The sequence below is a fragment of the Equus asinus genome, chromosome 7, assembly GCF_041296235.1.
Source record: "Equus asinus isolate D_3611 breed Donkey chromosome 7, EquAss-T2T_v2, whole genome shotgun sequence".
Classification (NCBI taxonomy): domain Eukaryota; kingdom Metazoa; phylum Chordata; class Mammalia; order Perissodactyla; family Equidae; genus Equus; species Equus asinus.
In genome coordinates this window covers 48,308,213-48,327,234 of record NC_091796.1, presented here as the reverse complement: position 1 = coordinate 48,327,234, position 19,022 = coordinate 48,308,213, and the positions used below count along the sequence as shown (strand labels likewise).

Here is a 19,022-nt window from a genome sequence, read left to right as displayed (position 1 = left end):
TTAATTTTTAAAGAATACACTGTGTCAGTTTTCTAAGGCTGTTTAACAAATTACCACAAACTTGGCGGCTTACAACAATAGACATTTATTCTCTCGAAGTTCTGGAGGCCAGAAGTCCAGTCAGTTTCCCTGGGGTGAACTCAAGGTGTGGGCAGGGCAGTGCTCTCCCTGGAGGCTCCAGGGAGAACGTGTTCCTCGCCTGTTACAGCCTCTGGCGGCTGTCCGCATTCCTGGGCTTGTGGCCACATCACTCCAGTCTGTGCCTCCGTGGTCACACTGCCTCCTCTTCCATGTGTGTCTGCTTTCTCTGTTTCTCCCTCTTATAAGGACGTGTGATTGCGTTTAGGGCCCACCTGGATAATCCGGGATCTGCTCCCTCGTCTCAGGCTCCTGTATCACAGCTCATGCACTCTCCCTGAGGAGAGCACATCTGGACTCAGCTGGAGCAGAGTTTGGATACCAGTCAATTGCTAGCTTGTTGGCCTTGACCAAGCTACTTAACCTCTTTGAACTTCAGTTTCTTCATCTGAAAATGGACCTAATACATGCCTATCTCAGAGAGGTTTTTTTAATTTAATTATTTTATTGAGGTCATATTGATTTATAACATTGTGTAATTTCAGGGGTAGATTATTATCTATCAGTTTCTGTATAGAGTGCATCATGCTCACCCCCAATAGTCTCGTTTTTATCTGTCACCATACATATGTGCCCCTTTATCCCCTTTACCCTCTGGTAACCACTAATCTGTTTTCTTTGTCCACGGGTTTGTTTATCTTCCTCATATGAGTGAAATCATACCGTTTTTGTCTTCTCTGTCTTCAGAGTTTTTGGAAGAGTTAAGAGAAACAATGTTCATACAAATGTTACTTGGTTTCTTTTTTCTTTACTTACATTCAAAGCCTTGTTTTGGCCTGTCTTTGTGCCTTCAGAGCCGGGCACATAGTAGTTCCCCAACAAACGTTCACCGAGCAGTTTTCTGTCCTCTGAAGGGCACTGTGGCATGGCTAGGATGCACTGAACCCCAGCTGGGCACAGCTTGGAAGTGATGCCCATGCAGCAATATCCCGTGTGTGACAGTTGAATGTCATGCACTTAGCAAACTGGGGAGATGCGTGAAGAGCAGAGTTCTCAACACTGTCGTTTCTGTGTAAATGTGCTAAATCGAGTGCCTGCATGATGCAGGAAAAAAACTGCTGATCCAGCAAGGGAGAAGTTAGAGACGGATGTAACGACAGAGCTCTCTCTGCACACACGTGCTCTTCGTAAAAGACTGATTGATTTTTTAGGTCTCTGGTATTTGGCTGTGTGCTTACAATCTGTGTGGATGTCTGCCCTCAGAGTTGTGCACCTGTTTTACATTTCTGTGAGGTTCCCTCCAACTGGATGTTAAGCTTCCTGTGACTCAGTGAAGTGTATCTTCCGTGGCTACCTAGTCAGCATTCGGGGCTGGTGATGAGGGGTTGAACGCTGCGTTCGAACCTTCCTGACAACAGAGTGAAGTGTTGTATGGAGTATGAGCAGTTAGTGATCCAGCAGTGGCCTTGGGTGAGCAGTCACTTGGCCTACAATGTTCCTGAGTCACAGACTGTCCTGCACATCTCCTTCTGACTCATCAGTGCAGTGTGTTGTGTCCTGGAGGCCTCCTGCAGGAACCGTGCATCACAAGGAGCCCAGGAATGTGGTGGGGGCTGGTCCTCAGAGAAGCCCACAGCCCCTCTTCCAGGACCCTTCCTGCCCCCTCCTGGCTGCCTGTGGGGAGAAGAGGCCTTGGGGGACTTGGAAAGGGCGTGGTTGGGGCAGAGAGGGAGGCACACAGGGACCCTGAGGAGGCGGAGTGTGGGGGAGGCAGAGCAGGGCTCATGCAGTCCCTCAGTCCCGACTGCCATCTTCCGGGCCGGGGTGGGTGTACCCAGAAGGGTGGAATATAGTCGCTACCCCTGTAAAACTTACCTGGTCCCACGGAGCTGGACTAGCAAACTCGTCTAATACAAGTTCTGTTGTCCACGTCTGTAGAGGGTGCCGTGGGGGAAGGTGGGGGTGAGCTGAGCCCTCGCTGGAGGAATCTCCTGCCTGAGCAGAAGAAGTGCCCTGTGCTTAGGTTCATCTCACAACTGCGTGGGCAAAGTCGAGTGTTCTGGAAATCTTTAAGTCACTCTCTTCTGTACTGCTTAATCTAAGATAGCTATTAAGGAAAAAGGTCCTTTGGAATTACGATGACTGTGATGTTATTGACAGGTGTCAACCAGTGACTCTGTTTTCATTTTGTCCTTAGTGTCAAATCAACAGTGCCTTGACTTCCTTCCACACCGCTTTGGAACTTGCAGTCGATCAGAGAGAAATCCAGCATGTCTGTCTCTATGAAATCGGTAAATATGGGTGTCTGTTCAGCTTCTTGTCATGAAATAGTCCGAATGCATTCAGCTGACGTCCAGCTGAATGCCCAGCTCTTGTCATGCAAGTATTAGTGCATTCTTGTGCACTTCTTCATTATTAATGCTGCTGAGTTTGTATCTCTGTAAAATGCTTGTTCCCTTTTTAATAACAGGACTTTGTTATCAAAGCACAATTGATGATACTTATCTCAATGATTCTCATTTCTTCTTTATAATTCATTCTTTCTAACATTTTGATTTTAGGACAGTAGGTAATGTTAAGTGAGTTGACTGAAAAGCATTTGTAAACACCCCATTGGACTGCACATTAGAATTCAGAACTATTTTCTCCTCCCCCCCAATCAGTGTTAACCTGAGGAGAAAAACATGGCGTAGGAGAGAGCTGGGCCCATGGATTACAGTCCCAGCTGTTGGCCGACTGGCTCAGGGACCTGGGACAAGTTGCAGCTGCCCTCGTAGTTCCCATTGGAGTTATGGCACCTCCCTCGTGGCGGTTGGGAGCTTCACATGGAATCACAGGAAGAGCATCAGGCAGGGTGCACATGGAAGGCCCTCCCCATGTGTTCGCTGCTCCCTTCTGTTTCTCCCTCCTAGAGATGAAGTGATGACGAAACGCGGAAGCATTTATTTGCCTAAGGTTTTCCCCAAAGTTGTCACTGTCAGTTTCTTGCTGACTGCACTAAAATTCTCCTGTCCTGTTACATTAGTAATTCCATAATCCTTTTATGTAACTGTTTACATTACTAAAATATTGGGAGCTGCCCAATAAAGAATATTATGTGTTTTTTAGGGTTTTTCTTGGTGAGGAAGATTGGCCCTGAGCTAAGATCTGTTGCCAACCTTCCTCTTTTTGCTTGAGAAACATTGGCTCTAAGCTAACATCTATGTCAGTCTTCCTCTATTTTGTGTGTGGGACACCACCACAGCATGGCTTGATGAGTCGTGGGTGGGTCCATGCCTGAGATCTGAAGCCACGGTCCCTGGGCCACCAAAATGGAGTGCACAAACTTAACCACTACACCACCAGGCTGCCCCAACAATATGTTTTAAATGCCTCTTATGGTTTAGGGAGGGGATATGAGGTATAATCCAGTGGAAAATGTATTTTTATATAGTCTGTTGAGTAGCCATAACGTAGAATAGTGTGTATTTCAAGAACTTGAATTAAAGGGCCCAGATTTAGTGGCCTTTTTTTCCTCTTAAGATCCTGGTATCTTTGTTTTTTCTTCCAGTTTTGTTGAGATATAGTTGGCATATAGCATGGTATTACTTTAAGGTGGACAACACAATGATTTGATATGTGTGTATATTGTGAAATGGTTATAGTGGCCCTTTTTTTGTGTACATTTCCAGGTTTGTTAGAAATCTTCAAAATCATTGAATCCAACACTAAGGCCTTAGGAAAGTTAACTTGGGGGAGAAAAGTAGCAAAATCAGAAATCAGGCGGCTTATTCAGGTTCAGTGCTGCCTCCCACCTCTATTTTGCATTTAATTCAAATCTTCTCTTGATATCTGTTACACAATGGAAATAACTAACCCCCATTTTTACTCCAAAATATGTCAATTTCATATCCTATCCCATAGAATTTGACACTGAGTTTTCCAGAAGTGTAGATTGCCTCATCCCTATAGTTCAAATGGCAGGTCCAAGATGCCACAACTACTTGTGATGCACCTGATACCAGAATTGTGTTTTATGGAGACAAGATCATGGATGGGAGAGAGTAATGGCCTTCAGTCCTCAGTTCTTCCTTGTTAGCTGCGTGGCCTTGGGCAAGTCACATAAGCTCTTCATGCCTTAGGTTTTCTCCTTGGTGAAATAAGGACACCATCAGCCACATTTGCGAGGCTCTAGCCAGATTAGAGAGAATTTATAGCAAGCTCCTGGCCCAGGCCTTGGCACACAGAGGGTACTATTGTAACCGTGGGAATAAATTCCTTGCGTGTTCATTGTTGCCACTTCTTATCAGAATGCCAGTCTACAGTGTTTTGATCCAGGAAAGACGGGGTCCTTTCTCAGCTCCACTGCCAGCTTGCAGAGGGAGGGTGGGAAAGTATTTACTTTCTGACTGCTCTCTTCTTCACACAATGATTTGAGAATTAATAGTAATCATTAAGGAGCAGGTGAGTGCTTTAAGACTTTTTGAGGTGGTCACTATACATAGAATCTGATGATATTGTTTTTCTGTACTGGGGCCTATTGCATACTTGGGTTAATCTCACAACTGGAGAAAACAAACTGGAGTGTGTTCATAGAAATCTTTACACCACTTTCTTCTATACTGCTTAATTGGTTGTAAAATAGAAATGCCCTGTTGTCCTCAAAATGTCACACTGAAAATATTTAAGAGAAAAAAGATCAGTTGTTAAGTTTTCAGGTAGTGCACATACACCACTCACAGAGAAGGACAGTCAGCAGTATCAAAGGTTTGTAGCTTAAAGATGGGATATTGAAGCTCACTACTATAGGGTTGTATCCTAAAAATGTTTCTTTCATAGGTTGGTGCAGCATGATAGAGCTGAATTTCAAGGATGCATTTGATTCCTTTGAGAGGCTAAAAAATGAGTCCCGGTGGTCACAGTGCTATTATGCCTATTTAACTGCGGGTGAGTAGACCTCTTCTGTCCTGAGTTGGGTCACATGTGTTGGCGGATGGGAGAATGACAGTGGGAAGATGCAGAAGTTGTGTTCTTCCTCAGTGTTCCCCAGCATATTAATGTCTTGTGCTACTGAGTAAATAGCAGCTGAATACAGTGTTCACTGACCCAGCTGAGCACAGTCTCTTCAGTTCTGCATGCCATGCCCCTCCCCCACTCTCCCACTCTGAGCTGGTTTAGTCACATGCTCTGTCTTGGAAATGCTTATTGTGAAGTTCTCCCTATTTTTGTGCATTTTGCTCTAAGTAGCCTCAGCCTACCCTTACCTCTCTCCTTTAGTTTCTATGATATATTTTTTATTTATTAGGAATTTAAAGAATTTTTAAGATGGTAACGTGTCTCTGTAATTGTATTAATGTTTTTGTTTGGATCGTCAGTGCTTTGGTTACAAAGTTGCACAGATTTCAGAGTAGTTGGCTCTAACCTGTTTGACGTATTAACTCTGTTACAGTTACACTGTGATTTTGCATAACACAAGGTATTTTTACACTGTGTATCGTTATAGCAGAAACACCTCTAATTTCTGATAGAAATATGAGAGTTCCTTGCCTTTAAGCCCTTGTATAAGGAGATAGGTAAAGATATGCTGCCACCTGGTGGACAAAAGGGTTATCTGTGCCTGAGCGACATGCAGTGCAGTTGTGAACTGTAATTGTAGAGGTGGGAATTGAAGAGACCCATGCAGTGGTTGTACATTTTCTGCCTCTAACAATGAGTTGTCCTTATGCAGCTATTTAAGTCATTCTTTTACTTTAAATTTAAGACTAATCCAAACATTATTTTAAATATCTCCGTATTTCTCAGAGTATTTGGATTTAATGAAACATCTCCTGTCGTTCCATCCTCTTAACTGATCTACTTAAAATAAGATAGAATTAACAGTGGCCAGTATGTAGATCCTGGATGTTCTAAAACTGCAGTCCCTTAGCGATCAGTATGAAATCCTCTTATAGCCACCCACCTCACTACAATCCCCGCAGGGCATCCATTTCATATGGTTCTGTAGCTAATGTTTGAATAGGATTATTTTCAATATCCTGGTTAGTACACCATGTCTCACACTTTAAGAGTTGTTTTATAGAATTCACAGCCATCTCAGATGAAAGTAGCAACTGTTTAAGGAGCGACCTTGGTGTACCCAACACGTTGAGAGGTGGATGAACCAAAAAAGAGAGGCCTGCATGACAGCTCGAGGATCGTTAAGGTGTAATTGAGTCACATGGTCAATTATGGGCAGGTATTTCCCTTCTAATCTTTGTTGAGCATAGAACATGAAGAAGTAAATGCACAATGTGACTATACAGAGGAGCATTTATTCTGCAATCTTGGAAATCTTATGAAATGCCAGTTGTAGGAGATGATAAAGCATGAAAGACTCTAGTCTCTGCTCTCCAAGGGGATTTTATGCAGGTGATAAGACGAGTGTGAATAGTGCCACCACAGAGAGTTCACGGGAGAGGGAAAGACGCTTCCGTCAAGCTGTCAGAGGAGGCGTCTTGCAGGAGCTGCCATCAGACTTGGCCCTGAAGGACAGGTGCACGTGGACAGGCAGAGCTGGAGAGGATGGGCCTTCAGGGACCAGAAACACTGCCACCAGCAGCCTAGTTCCTTGCAGTATTTTTTTAACTGTGGTAAAATATACATAACTTAAAATTGACCATGGTAGCCATTTTTAAGCGTATAGGTCAGTGGCATTAAGTATGTTCACACTGTCAGGCAGCCATCGCCACCATCCATCTCCAGAACTTTATCATCCAGAACTGAAACTCTGAACCCACGAAACAATAACTCTCCGTTCCCCCCCTCAACAGCCCCCAGCAACCACCATTCTCCTCTCTGTCTCTATGAATTTGACTATTTTAGGTCCCTAAGATAAGTGAAATCATACAATATTTGTCCTTTGTGTCTGGCTTATTTCACTTAGCATAATGTCTTCAAGGTTCATCCATGTGGTAGCATGTTTCAGAAATTTCTTCATTTTTAAGGCTGAATAATATTCCATTGTATGTATATACCACATTTTGTTTATCCATTTATCTGTCAGTGGACATTTGGGTTGCTTCCACCTTTTGGCTACTGTGAATAATGCTGCAATGAACATGGGTTTCTTGGAGACCCTGCTTTCAGTTCCTTGGGGTGTGTACCCAGAAATGGAATGGCTGGATCATATCCCTGTACTATTCTTGCAACTTTTCAGTAAGTTTGAAATTATATAAGAAGTTACCGAAAAAGGTTAGACTATCACTTATGGAATGGTATAAACTTAGTCTTAATGGAAGAGCCAAGCATTCTAAGTTCTGTTTAGGTCTCAGATTTAGGATAAATCAGAGATGCTCATGCTTTCAAACATCTGCATCTTTTAAAGCAGCTGTCTGTAATTGTACTGCAAGAGGGATTGGTGGTGTGTATTCTTGAGGATCTGAGGCGTTAGTGCTGTAGAGCTTCAAAGGTGGGTCAGATCTGATTCCATTGCTGTTTATGGCACATGGGAGGGCTTGTGCACACACTCTCTCATTCTTGCTTGCACACTCACTCTGTTTTTTAAATTGTGTGACTCTGTAAGAATGTTATAAATTTTCTGCAGAAGACCTCAGGCTAGGGGTAGCAGAAATTTTCTTTTTCATTGGTTTACTGTGTGACCTTAGGCAACTCTTTTAACTTTTCTGGACCTCTGTATCCTCTGATCTACGATGATGGGGTTGGTTTACAAAACAACCACTGAGCTTCCTCCTGATTTTGAAATGTTATAGCTGGAACTGATGAGGTCATTTTAGATGGCTTCAGACCCCAACATCTGGACCAGGGCTGCTCCTGTAACTGGGAATGGGATTGTCCCTCCCTTTGAATATTCAGCTTAACCCCTCTCACTCCCAGTAGAAATCTTCTGCCTTTCCCATAACCTCCATGTCCTCAGCTTTCTCTAAGCCTTGCTGCTTCTGCTTCTTTGGCCCTGCCAATAGCAGCCCATCCTCTCACATGCCATGGCCCTGTGCTCTGCTTGACGAAGCCCAAAAATGTGAGTATAGGACCACCTAGTTTGGGGTGCTTGAATGAAGAAGGAGGAACCAGCAAACCAACAGACGTTCCAACTGAGGATTGAAAAACATCTAACAAAGGCAAACATCTCACAAAGATAGCATCTAACAAATAATTAATAGAAATGAATTCTGTGCCATAGGAGTTAAGAAAACGATGACAAAGACTGGTTGGCAAATTTTTTTTAAGGAGGTGGGACTGAAGCTGGTATGCAGTTCGGAGAAGGCAGAGAGCAGGTGAAACAAAGGGAGGATGATTAAGTCTTTGCCTGGAGCTTGGGTGGGATGAAGATGGTGTGCAGACCATCCTCCCAGGCTCAGCTGGACTCCTATCTCCTCAAAGCTTTCCTCATCTCTCCAAAGAGAAATGGTCCCTTCTCTTTCTGAGCTTTTCCAAAAGTACTTTGGTTCTCCAACTCTAAAGGCTCGTGTCACTCTGTACACTGTAGCTATGGGACCGTGTGTATGTCTTCTCTCTCCAGCTGAAATTTACGTTTCTTCAGGGTGCAAGTTTGTGTGTTTCTTCATATTCTTACTGGTGGCTTGTCAGTGGTAGGTGTCCAACGAACCTGTGTAAGACTTATTCATGACTTTCTTTCCAGGCACAGAAATGTCCTCTTTCTGTAGTGAAGCTGTCATGATCCTCTTGGCTCCTCATTGTTCTTTCCTAGATTTCTCTTTGTTCCACATTCTAAGCATGTGGGTTCCCATTAGACTGTACACTGTGACAGCAGCTGGGGATTTTGTTGCATACGAGACCATCTCCCCAACAAAAAGACTAGCGCCATGGCTTTCCCATCTGTCTCACCAAAGCTCTGGGAGCCCAGCACCTAGGAAACAGTTGTTGAATAAATGGAATGACTATCAACAGGATGGTGTGGTCCTTTGTGTAGCAGTCTTTTTAAATATATTTGCTCCCATTTTTTCTTTGGTAACATTTTCCAAGTACCATCAACCTAGGTAGCCCTTAGTGGCGTCTTCCCCCTAATGCTTAAGAAATACAATGATGGTTTCTTACAGTTTGTCAAGGAGCCACTGGTGATGTGGATGGGGCACAGATTGTCTTTAAAGAAGTTCAGAAACTCTTCAAGAGGAAAAACAATCAGATTGAACAGTTCTCAGTGAAAAAGGTATGTTGGAACCTATTGACCTGGTGGATTATTTATGATGAGCAATTGTAACCAACACTAACTTAGAAAGGTTTTAGGAAGTCATATTAAAAGCTGGTGACTTACTTGTCTTGCAAATGTAGTTCACCACTGTGGGGAGAATTTATCCCCATGGTCGTACTCTGTCCTGCGTGGAAAGTGCTTCTTTTGCTGCAAAGAATTAAAGCAGTTGTTTTTTTTCAACAAGGAGAGACATTACAGACCGTGTAGAGCTAATGAGCATATCTGGAGAGGGAAAGCATCTTTCTAAAGAGTTTCAGAAGGATACGGATTGGCAGAACCTGGGCAAGAGATACAGACTGCTGGTCTTGATATTGTGAACATGTCACATTTTGACCTAAGAAAGAACAAAAGTGTGCACAAAATTCACCAGCAGAATGTGACTACAGTCCTTGGCCTACGTCCCTAATTTATTTTATACTTTTAAGAATATAATTTAGCTGAATTATCATGGGTTGTATTGACAATTTGTCATATCCTGAATTTTCCATGATTTTAGTTTTATAAGTTTTTATTGAATGAACATTTAATGACGTGGTTCGAGTATGAACCAGACTGTGGTATGGAATGCCACTGAGAGCACTCAGTAAGTAAAAAGTAAAAAAGTCAATAAAACCATAGCTAAAAGTCATTCAGTATTCCATCCTCCATGTAAACCCATGGAGTCACCCAGCGCTATAAATTCCTTTGATTTGGACTCAAATGAATCTAGTTTCATCCCCAAGTTTTCAAAATATACCCTGTATCTTGATAGTAGATGAGTGAAATAATGAATAGAAGGTATGGCTACCAATATATTAAAAATTGGAAAGCAAAATTTTTTTATAGAGAGAGAAATTTGCATTTTCAACTTTGTAGGAGGGTGCTGTTCATGTTAAATATGAACCGTGCACTTTCAAATATCTCCAAAGTATATTTTTTTAATTTGAATTTGTTTTCAAAATAATGTAGCCTAATCGTTCTGACTCCTCGCAGGCGGAGCGGTTTCGGAAACAAACCCCCAGCACAGGGCTGTGTGTGCTGGCGTCCATCGAAGTGCTGTACCTGTGGAAAGCCCTTCCCAACTGTTCCTTCCCCAACCTCCAGAGGATGAGTCAAGGTAAAACCACACTGTGCTCCTCGGCTCGTTCCTTGAGTCCTCATTAATATTATCTGATTCACAGAGAACACATCTGCCGTTCCTGGATGAATGACGCAGAGATTGAGAAAATTCAGTCTCTTAGGTGACAGGAGTAGGAAGCCCTGGAATGTACAGACACGCGTTGTTAGCAGCGTATGGTGATGCACTGGGTGTAAATGTTATTAATGCTACAGCCGTGGGGGCTCCTGGAAGCATACGTTTTTTCCCAGTGAAAGCCCTTTGTTTCATTTCGGTTCGACTCACATTCATTAACATGCACAGATACTAAGTGTACAGTTCAATGAGTTTTGACAAATACATACACCATGGCATCTGCCACCATAATCAAGAATAGAACATTTCCACCGCCCCTAGAACTTCCCTTGTGCCCCTTCTCAGTCCGTCCCCATGCCAAGGCATCCACTGTTCTGATTTCTCTCTCCAGGGATTACTTTTGCCTGTCCTTGAACTTGGTGTAAGTGGATTCAGACAGTGTGTACCTTTCAGTGCTGGGCTCCATGTGTTTAGCCGGCACCTGTGCGAGTTCCGTGGTGGAGGCTGTGTCATCAGTTCGCTCCTCTTTCTGGCTGAGTGGTGCTCCATCGTATGGCTATTCCTATTCCACAATTGTTCTTTCATTCTCCTGTTACTGGACACTTGGTTCGTTTCTGGGTTTTTAGCTATCACGAGTAAAGCTGTCACGAACATAAGTCTACAACATAAGTCCTTCGTGTGGACGTTGCATGCTCATTTCTCTTAGTAGATACCTGGGAGTGTAATTAGAAGCCTACATTTTTGATTCATATATTTAAAAAAACATAAAACTGTGGTAATATAACCTTCCTAAAGTAATTTTCCTTATAAGTTTAGGAAAAGTTCACAGGAGAAGAACCTAAATCTTTAGGTAAAATAAAGCTTTATTGGTTATTAAAGGAATACTGTAACATTTCTTGTAAAGGTTTAATGGCAGACGTTTGAATGACACTTCATCTTCATAGTCTGGCAAATTATTTAGTTTGCTCCCCACTGCAGGCCAGGGAAGTAGAAAGGCAGACAATACATACTGTCCTACCCATTTTAAAGTGAAGAAACCAACTCGGCACAGTGAGGTGACTGGCCCAGCTCCCACAGGAGCGAGAGTCGATGCTGCTGGTCTGAGGGCAGCACATGGAGTGGCAAAGCTTTAAGCTCTTCCACACGCGGCTTCACCTTCCCGGGAGCATCAAGGTGTTTAAATTGCGCAGCCAGAAGTACGATTACAAGAGGAGATGCTATGTCAAAATGAAAACGCATTCATCCAGATATATGGTTTTACAGACAGTAATTATCTTGGGAAATGTATTCTTATTCACATATATGCTGCCTAGTTATCACTTAATGTGACTGAATATTCTCTGAACTCTTTTCCTGGTGTCAAAATAAACTAACAACAAAGATGTAGTCATGGAGAGGGAGGCAGGCTCTGGAGTAAACATGAGATAATTCTTTAATGTCTTTGTTGAAAGTTAACTCAGTTTTGAGGTCTATTAATGAGACTATATCATTCCCCAGTGTTAAGTGGTAATGATCCAAATTGATTCAACCGTGTAGAGTACAGTGAAGATTTTTGTAGAGAAATAGTTAAGTTCCAGAAAAACCTGACAGTGAGTGATAGTGATGCGTTTATTAAACTCTTTCCGTTAGGCCCACATAGCTTTGTGCACTGAGCTCCTTGGGGTCCCCATCTGTACCTGCTCGATCAGCAGAGCTGGTTGGATTCCTGTGTCTTTGTCTTGTGGTTTCATTCTTAGCCCTCCCTCTACCCATCTCCCCCCCTCACTGCATTCTTTCTCCACGTTTTAAAGATGTTTCTGTGCATTCTCAGCACAGCAGCCAGAGTGATCCTATTAAAACCTAAGTCATGTCGTGTCATTTTGCTTTTCAGAACCCTCTATGGTGTCATCTCATTCAAAGGAAAAGCCCACGTCCATTCAGTGGCCTCCAGTGCCCTGCCCCTCTCCCCACAGTGCCGTTGCCTCCCTCTGCTCTTCCCCCTCGCTCACGAGGCTCCAGCCATGCTCCTCCTCGTTGTTCTTGAACACACCAGGCATGTGCTGGCCTCGGTGCCTGTGCACTTGCTCTTCTCTCTCTCTGCAAATGCTCTTCCTGCGAACATCTGCATGGCTCTTTCTCTCATTTCCTTTGGAGCTTTACTCAAATGTTACCTTTTCAGTGAGGCTTAACCTGTACCTTTCCAACACACATGTAAATTCCCATTCGCCTTCCTAGCTTTATTTTTTCCCTTAGCGCTAACACTTCTTTAACATACATGTTTTACCCACTTGCCTTTTGTATCGTCTATTTCCTCCACAAAATGTTACTTTCTTAAGGGCAGAGATTTTTTCTGCTTTTTACTGCTGTATTCCAAGCACCTACATCTGCCTGGCACAGAGTGAGTGCTCAATAAGTATTAAATGAATGAGAAAGTAAATGAACTGCATCTCCCCTTCCTCAACACTGCTGCCTTAGGATCATTAAAGTTCTTTTTATGTGGAGGGATTATTCTTAGCCTAGCTCTTTTTCTTTTTCTTTTTCTTTTTTTTTTTTTTGGTGAGGAAAATTGGCTCTGAGCTAACATCTGTTACCAGTCTTCCTCTTGTTGTTTGAAGAAGATTGTCCCTGAGTTAACGTCTGTACCAATCTTCCTCTGTTTTGTGTGTGGGATGCCACCACAGCATGGCTTGATAAGCAGTGCATAGGTCCATGCCTGGGATCTGAACTCGCAAACCCTGGGCCGATAAAGCAGAGCGCATGAACCCAACCACTATGCCACTGGATCAGCCCCTTCAGCCTAGCTTTTTGAGGCAACTCTTGCTTCTATAGGTTCAAACTCTGGTCTTCATATTTACCTCCTAGCTGCTCTACCCAGCTCTTCCAGTTGCCTTCAATTATTTGTTCTGGAACTTTGAGCATTTTGTATATGTAGATAGATATACACACACACACGCACATAAATATATACACACACACACACGTATATTTGTATGTGTGTAAATGTATGTATGTGTATGTATAATATGTATCTATGTATAAAATCTTATCAAATATCAATATCTTTATTGGTCCACAGAAATAATTACTTCTTTTCCTTTTCTGTTAGCTCCACTATGTTTCCAATTTCCATCTTTTCATTTCCCTGAAAACCTTCCATAGCATCCTCCTACATGGGTGCCCATCCTCCACAGAAGATGGCAGCTTCATGAGTGGAGGGATCAGGTCTGATCCCATCTCAGTGACTAGTGCAGCACCTTAAAATAAACATTGTAAAGGTGTCTGCTGCCTGGTTTGTGAAATTAATATGATGCAGTTAAAATGATATTAATAGACTTTATTTTTTAGAACAGTTTTAGATTCACAGAAAAACTGAGCAGAAAGTACAGAGGTTTTCACATGTACCCCCCAACAAACACACATGCACACACAGCCTCCGTAACCATCAGCATCCCTCATCAGTAGGATTTGTTACATCAGTAACATTTGTTACAACTGCTGGACCAACACTGCCACATCATCACCCAAAGTCCATAGTTTACATTAGGGTTCCTGCTATGTTTTGTACATTCTGTGGGATTTGATAAGTGTACAATGACATGTAGCCACTCTTAAAGATAGTATCATACAGAATAGTTTCACTTCCCTGAAAAATCCTCTGTGCTCCACCTGCTTGTCCCTCCCCCCGCCAGGCCTCTGGCAACCATGGATCTTCTTTACTGCCTCCGTAGTTTTGTGTTTTCCAGACTGTCATATAGTTGGAATCATGCCATATCTTGCAGATTAGCTTCTTTCACTTGGTAACAGTATGATGCAATTCTGAGTTGTCTGGGCATTGTGAAGTTTGATGTCTTTGCCTTTCTTTGACGAAGGGTACTCACTGATTGGTGAGGACGGGGAACCTTCTGAGTTTTAGAGGACAGAATCATGAACTGAATAAGTCACTAAACAATGAAATTCTTAACTCTTGATGATACTTAAGGAATTAAGGGACTGTATTTCCTTCCTGCTATTTTCCCTTCTCTTTAAGCTTGCCATGCAGTGGACGATTCATCTGTCATTGGATTAAAGTATTTGCTTCTTGGTGCCATACACAAATGTCTAGGAAACTCAGAAGACGCTGTTCAGGTAAACTGTTAAATGTTGTCATGGCTAAGAAATATAAACTGTGAAAACCTACATATGTGCTTGTGAATAAAAAAAGTGAAAAAGCGTTAAACAAAACCAGACCTCCCACTGCAATGTGAGCTTTATCCACTTTTATTTGATTCTTGTCACCTTCTCAGATGCTAGAAGCTCATGATGGTTCATACTAATTTTTAATGTAACTTCAAGTTCTTAAAGTACTTCTTTACATATGGCTTCTTTTCTGGCACTAGCTGTTTATCAAAGATGACAGTCTCAATTGGAGGAGGAGGAAATGAGGATGCAGACAGTTTTGAAGGAGCGGAGTAAACCCTCACAGTTAGATAAATACAAAAGTGATCGGGCGTGTCAGTGTGTGTTCACTTTTGCTCTGACTGCAGATTGCTGATGCAGTACTGGAGGTGAAGTGTGGAAAGTTCTTAGCTTGGGATGTTCTATGTACATAGATGAAAAAGAACCATTCGTTATCTTCAAATGTAGTTGAAGGGATTTTTCTAACCGAGCTTTTGTTTGGTTGGTGTTTTGAATATTCTTTCAAAGAGTTCATTAATAAGAGTACAGTAATAGGAGACTTTGGCTGTTCAGTCCTACAGTGTTGATGCACTGATATTATCATTTTAAATTAATTATTTAGTGTGGGGTTACAGTGGTTATTACATGGCTCTGAATAGCTTGTTTTAGATCATATGCTTAAGTATCAACAAGATACAGTCAAGACACGTGTCAAGAGATGGCTCCTGGCTTGTGTGCTTGCTTTCTGTTTTAAATAATAAAATGGAATCTTCAGACTTTAAGATGCAGATAAAGATGTTCTCAGCAGTAAAATCAGTAGAGGCTAGCGTGTCAGCTGGAAAAATAAGTAGCACAAATTGGATTGACTGATGGGTAGCATATGCTGGAGGAAGCTCCCCAGACAAGCATGTAAAGGACTTCTAAGATATAGATGAGGATGGATGGGAGGAAATAAAGATGCAAAAAGAAATGAAAGTCTGATATAGAATACAGAAATGAGTCCCTCTTCCTGCCTCCTGAAGATGCGATGAGCCTTAAGTAGGCAAATGAGCCTAAGTAGGGAAATGAATGAATCCCAGTAATATTTGTATTGCTTTCAGTTCTTTCAGCGAGCTGTTAAAGATGAGCTGTCTCGTCAGAGTAACTTGTATGTTCAGCCATATGCTTGCTATGAACTTGGCTGTCTTCTATTAGACAAACCAGAGGTAAGACCTTATGTATTAAATAATGTCCATCAACAAAAATATGCAATGAACAGGCACAAAGCATCCTTCATTTAGAATAAATTAATTGAACATAGTGTTTTTTTGTTTTGTTTTCCTTAATTTCACCTAGGGTGAGTCCAAGAAGCTACTAATCCTATCTTACTATGTTCAAGAAGGTGATTTCTGCTCTGGAATTAGAATTATAAAAATAACTTTTTGTACAAAAGTTCATTCGAGGGAAAATCATTGCCTTTTTTAGAATGCTGTGATATGCTGCAGTGTGGTTTATTTGGAAGAATACAGAAGTGCACTGTGATTCTAGCTCTGCCATTTACTTTAGTTTACGATACTGGTTAAGTTACTTAGCCACCTACCTTCTTCCTAATATGTAAAACAGGATAAAAATACCTGCCTTGCCAGTTTAATAAAGATTGTAGTGAGAGTAAATGAGGATGACATGTATGATTACTTTAAAAATTTTAGAATACCATATAAATTTAAGCTGACAATTACTAAGATGTATATTTAAGTACAATGGGACAGTTTAAAAAAAAAAAGATTTCATTAGTACTGGATTTGCTTGGTACCTTCTTTTAGAAGCTTAATTACACAGTATTGGCTTTATAAAAAGTCTAATTTTTAGTACGTTCAACTCAGCTTTCAAATATGTGAATTTTCTAAAAGTTGAGCTAAATCAACAGAAATATGATTTTAGTCTAACCCTTAAATATGTATTCTATCTTGTCAAAGATAAGCTTTTAATTGGTAAGCCTTTTCATGTGAAATTCTAATTTTACCAAAATAGAAAATGTGATTTTGGTAGAAATTCCAAACACTATATTCTTTATTTTAAGGAAATTTTTACTTTTAATGCAGCCTTAAAGTATATACATAAAATATAACAAGACTGGTCCATTTCTTGAATAATGAAGTTGATGTCCTCAATCAGGAATGCCTTCAAAAGGAGATACAAGACTTCAGATAAATGTTTTAATTGTTATCAGTTTTAGATTGTTTAGTAAGAGCTTAACCTAAAGTATTATAATTCTTTTAAGTTATTATCCTTTATGGAACAGTAGTGGAGATTATAAAAAATTATTTATCAAGTAATGGCTTGATGTAAATTTCTAAGCACCATTATATTAAAGAAAAACTGAGTCATTATACATGAATGAGCAGTTAACTCACCTGTATGCCTACTGTGAGTTGTTTTAATTAACATATCCTCCTAGTATAACATTTTCTGCTTGCGTATATATAAATTTAGACATTAAGAGGTAATCTGTTTTTCTTACGTTCATAGACTGTAGCAAGAGGCAGAACTCTACTTCTTCAGGCAAAGGTAAGAATAATTGAATCTTCCTCTTTCCAGTGGCTCTTCTTAGCCTTTGGAGTGTACACTTGAGTCTGAATTCAAGAAGTTTTGTGAAATGATTGTTCTGATTGATATTTCCGGAAAGGAAAAGTAATAACTAATTGAATCACTGAGCACTTGATTTTTAAGTGAAATTACCGGTATCATAAGAAACTCCTATGAAATTGCTCATCCTGCTTTATAAGTACTCTTCTTGTTTGAGTGGGAAAGTAACTTTTGATTTCATAACTACGTTCATTTTTGTGTGTGTGAGGAAGATTGGCCCTGAGCTAACAACACCTGTTGCCAGTCTTCTTATTTTTGCTTGAGGAAGAGTGGCCCTGAGCTAAAATCTGTGCCAGTCTTCCTCTATTTTGTATGTGGGACACTGCCATAGCATGGCTTGATGAGCGTTGTGTGTAGATCCACACCCGGGATCCAAACCCGCAAACCCTGGGCCGCTGAAGAGGAGCATGTGTACTTAACCACTACACCACCAGGCCGGCCCCTCATAACTACGTTCTTGAATTAAGAATTTCTTTTTTTTTTTGAAGATTGGCCCTGAGCTAACATCTATTGTCAATCTTCTTTATTTTCTTCTTCTCCCTGAAGTCCCCCAGTAAATAGCTGTATATTCTAGTTGTGGGTCCATCTGGTTGTACTGTGTGGGACGCCACCTCAGCATGGCCTGATGAGAGGTGCTAGGTCCGAGCCCAGGATCTGAACCAGTGAAACCCTGGGCCACCAAAGTGGAGTGGGCACACTTAACCACTCAGCCACGGGGCCGGCCCCTCAATGAAGAATTTCTAACAGCAACTTATATCGAGCACTACTTAAGACTGCCATTTCAGGAATAACATGAAGAAAATTTTCCAAAGATGGCAGTAATGACACTCAGTTGACATTTTAAAAATGAACACGAAGTTTGAGGTTTGGAGAATAAGAAAACCAAGTTGCTGTGAAGCCTTTAGTAGGAGTGTGAGGGCTTTTATTGGGGAGTCCCACGCGTAGTGTGGTGTATACTGCAGTCTTTCAGAAGGCTGAGCTGGTAGAGTCCGTAAATATCTTTCTTTGGTCTTACAGGAGGATTTCTCTGGCTACGACTTCGAAAACAGACTGCATGTCCGCATCCATGCTGCTCTGGCCTCTCTGAGGGAGCTGGTTCCTCAGTGACAGACCCGGAGTTCCCGCTCTGTCCCTCCGCACCCAGGTTCTGCACTTTAAAGTAAAAGCAGAGGACACGGCTCTTAGGAAGATCAGCTTTTCTTCTGAAAACCGCCCGTGCCAGGGACACACTTTCCCAGTTAGGCTGACATATTCAAGATCTCCTCTTTTAAACATATAGCTAAAAAGTAAAAATAATGATGTTAATAGTGATACTAACTAACCACCTGGGGAGAGGGGTAAGTGACCTTGTTCAAACATTTTAGTTTTGTGATTTATTATTTTTAAAATAAAATCAAACTGAATATTCAACCTGTGATCTTGTAGGAATGCCTACGTTAAGCACATATCTGACTGGGAAACACTAAGAGGTCCCTGTAAAATTATTAACAATATCATGACATAGCATTTATATTGTGTTTTGAAAAAATAAAAGTGCTTTCTAGTGTTTTACTTTATCCTCAGACTATTCCTGTGAATAATATAGCACAGATATTCTTATCTCCATTGTCCGGATAATGAAACTCAGGCACAAAAAGGCTAATTGACTTATCCCAGGTAATTATTCCTTTTATCAGTGGAGCGATGAATAGAATGCAGATCTCCTGACTGTGGACCGAATATTCTTTTATTGTAAAAAATATATGTTAATAACCCAGAATTCCATGTTTTCCTTATTAAAAAGCAAATGCTCTTCAGCTGACGTTGTGTCATCAAAAATACCTATCTCCA

At 41.4% G+C, this 19,022-nt stretch overlaps 1 protein-coding gene across 5 annotated transcripts in view; it reads left to right on the top strand.

Annotated features, from left to right (window-relative positions):
* TTC39C (tetratricopeptide repeat domain 39C) overlaps nt 1-18,602 on the top strand; it is a 104,925-nt gene extending 86,323 nt beyond the window's left edge. For all 5 annotated transcript variants that reach the window (XM_044774488.2, XM_070513293.1, XM_070513291.1 and 2 more), the window contains 8 exons: nt 2,276-2,369; nt 4,897-5,004; nt 9,111-9,220; nt 10,235-10,358; nt 14,440-14,537; nt 15,668-15,772; nt 17,076-17,114; nt 18,210-18,602. In XM_044774488.2, the coding sequence (XP_044630423.1) occupies nt 2,276-2,369; nt 4,897-5,004; nt 9,111-9,220; nt 10,235-10,358; nt 14,440-14,537; nt 15,668-15,772; nt 17,076-17,114; nt 18,210-18,299 (768 nt within the window). In that variant the 3' untranslated portion in view covers nt 18,300-18,602. The remainder of the gene's footprint in view (nt 1-2,275; nt 2,370-4,896; nt 5,005-9,110; nt 9,221-10,234; nt 10,359-14,439; nt 14,538-15,667; nt 15,773-17,075; nt 17,115-18,209) is intronic.
* The last annotated feature ends 420 nt before the right edge of the window (nt 18,603-19,022 follow it).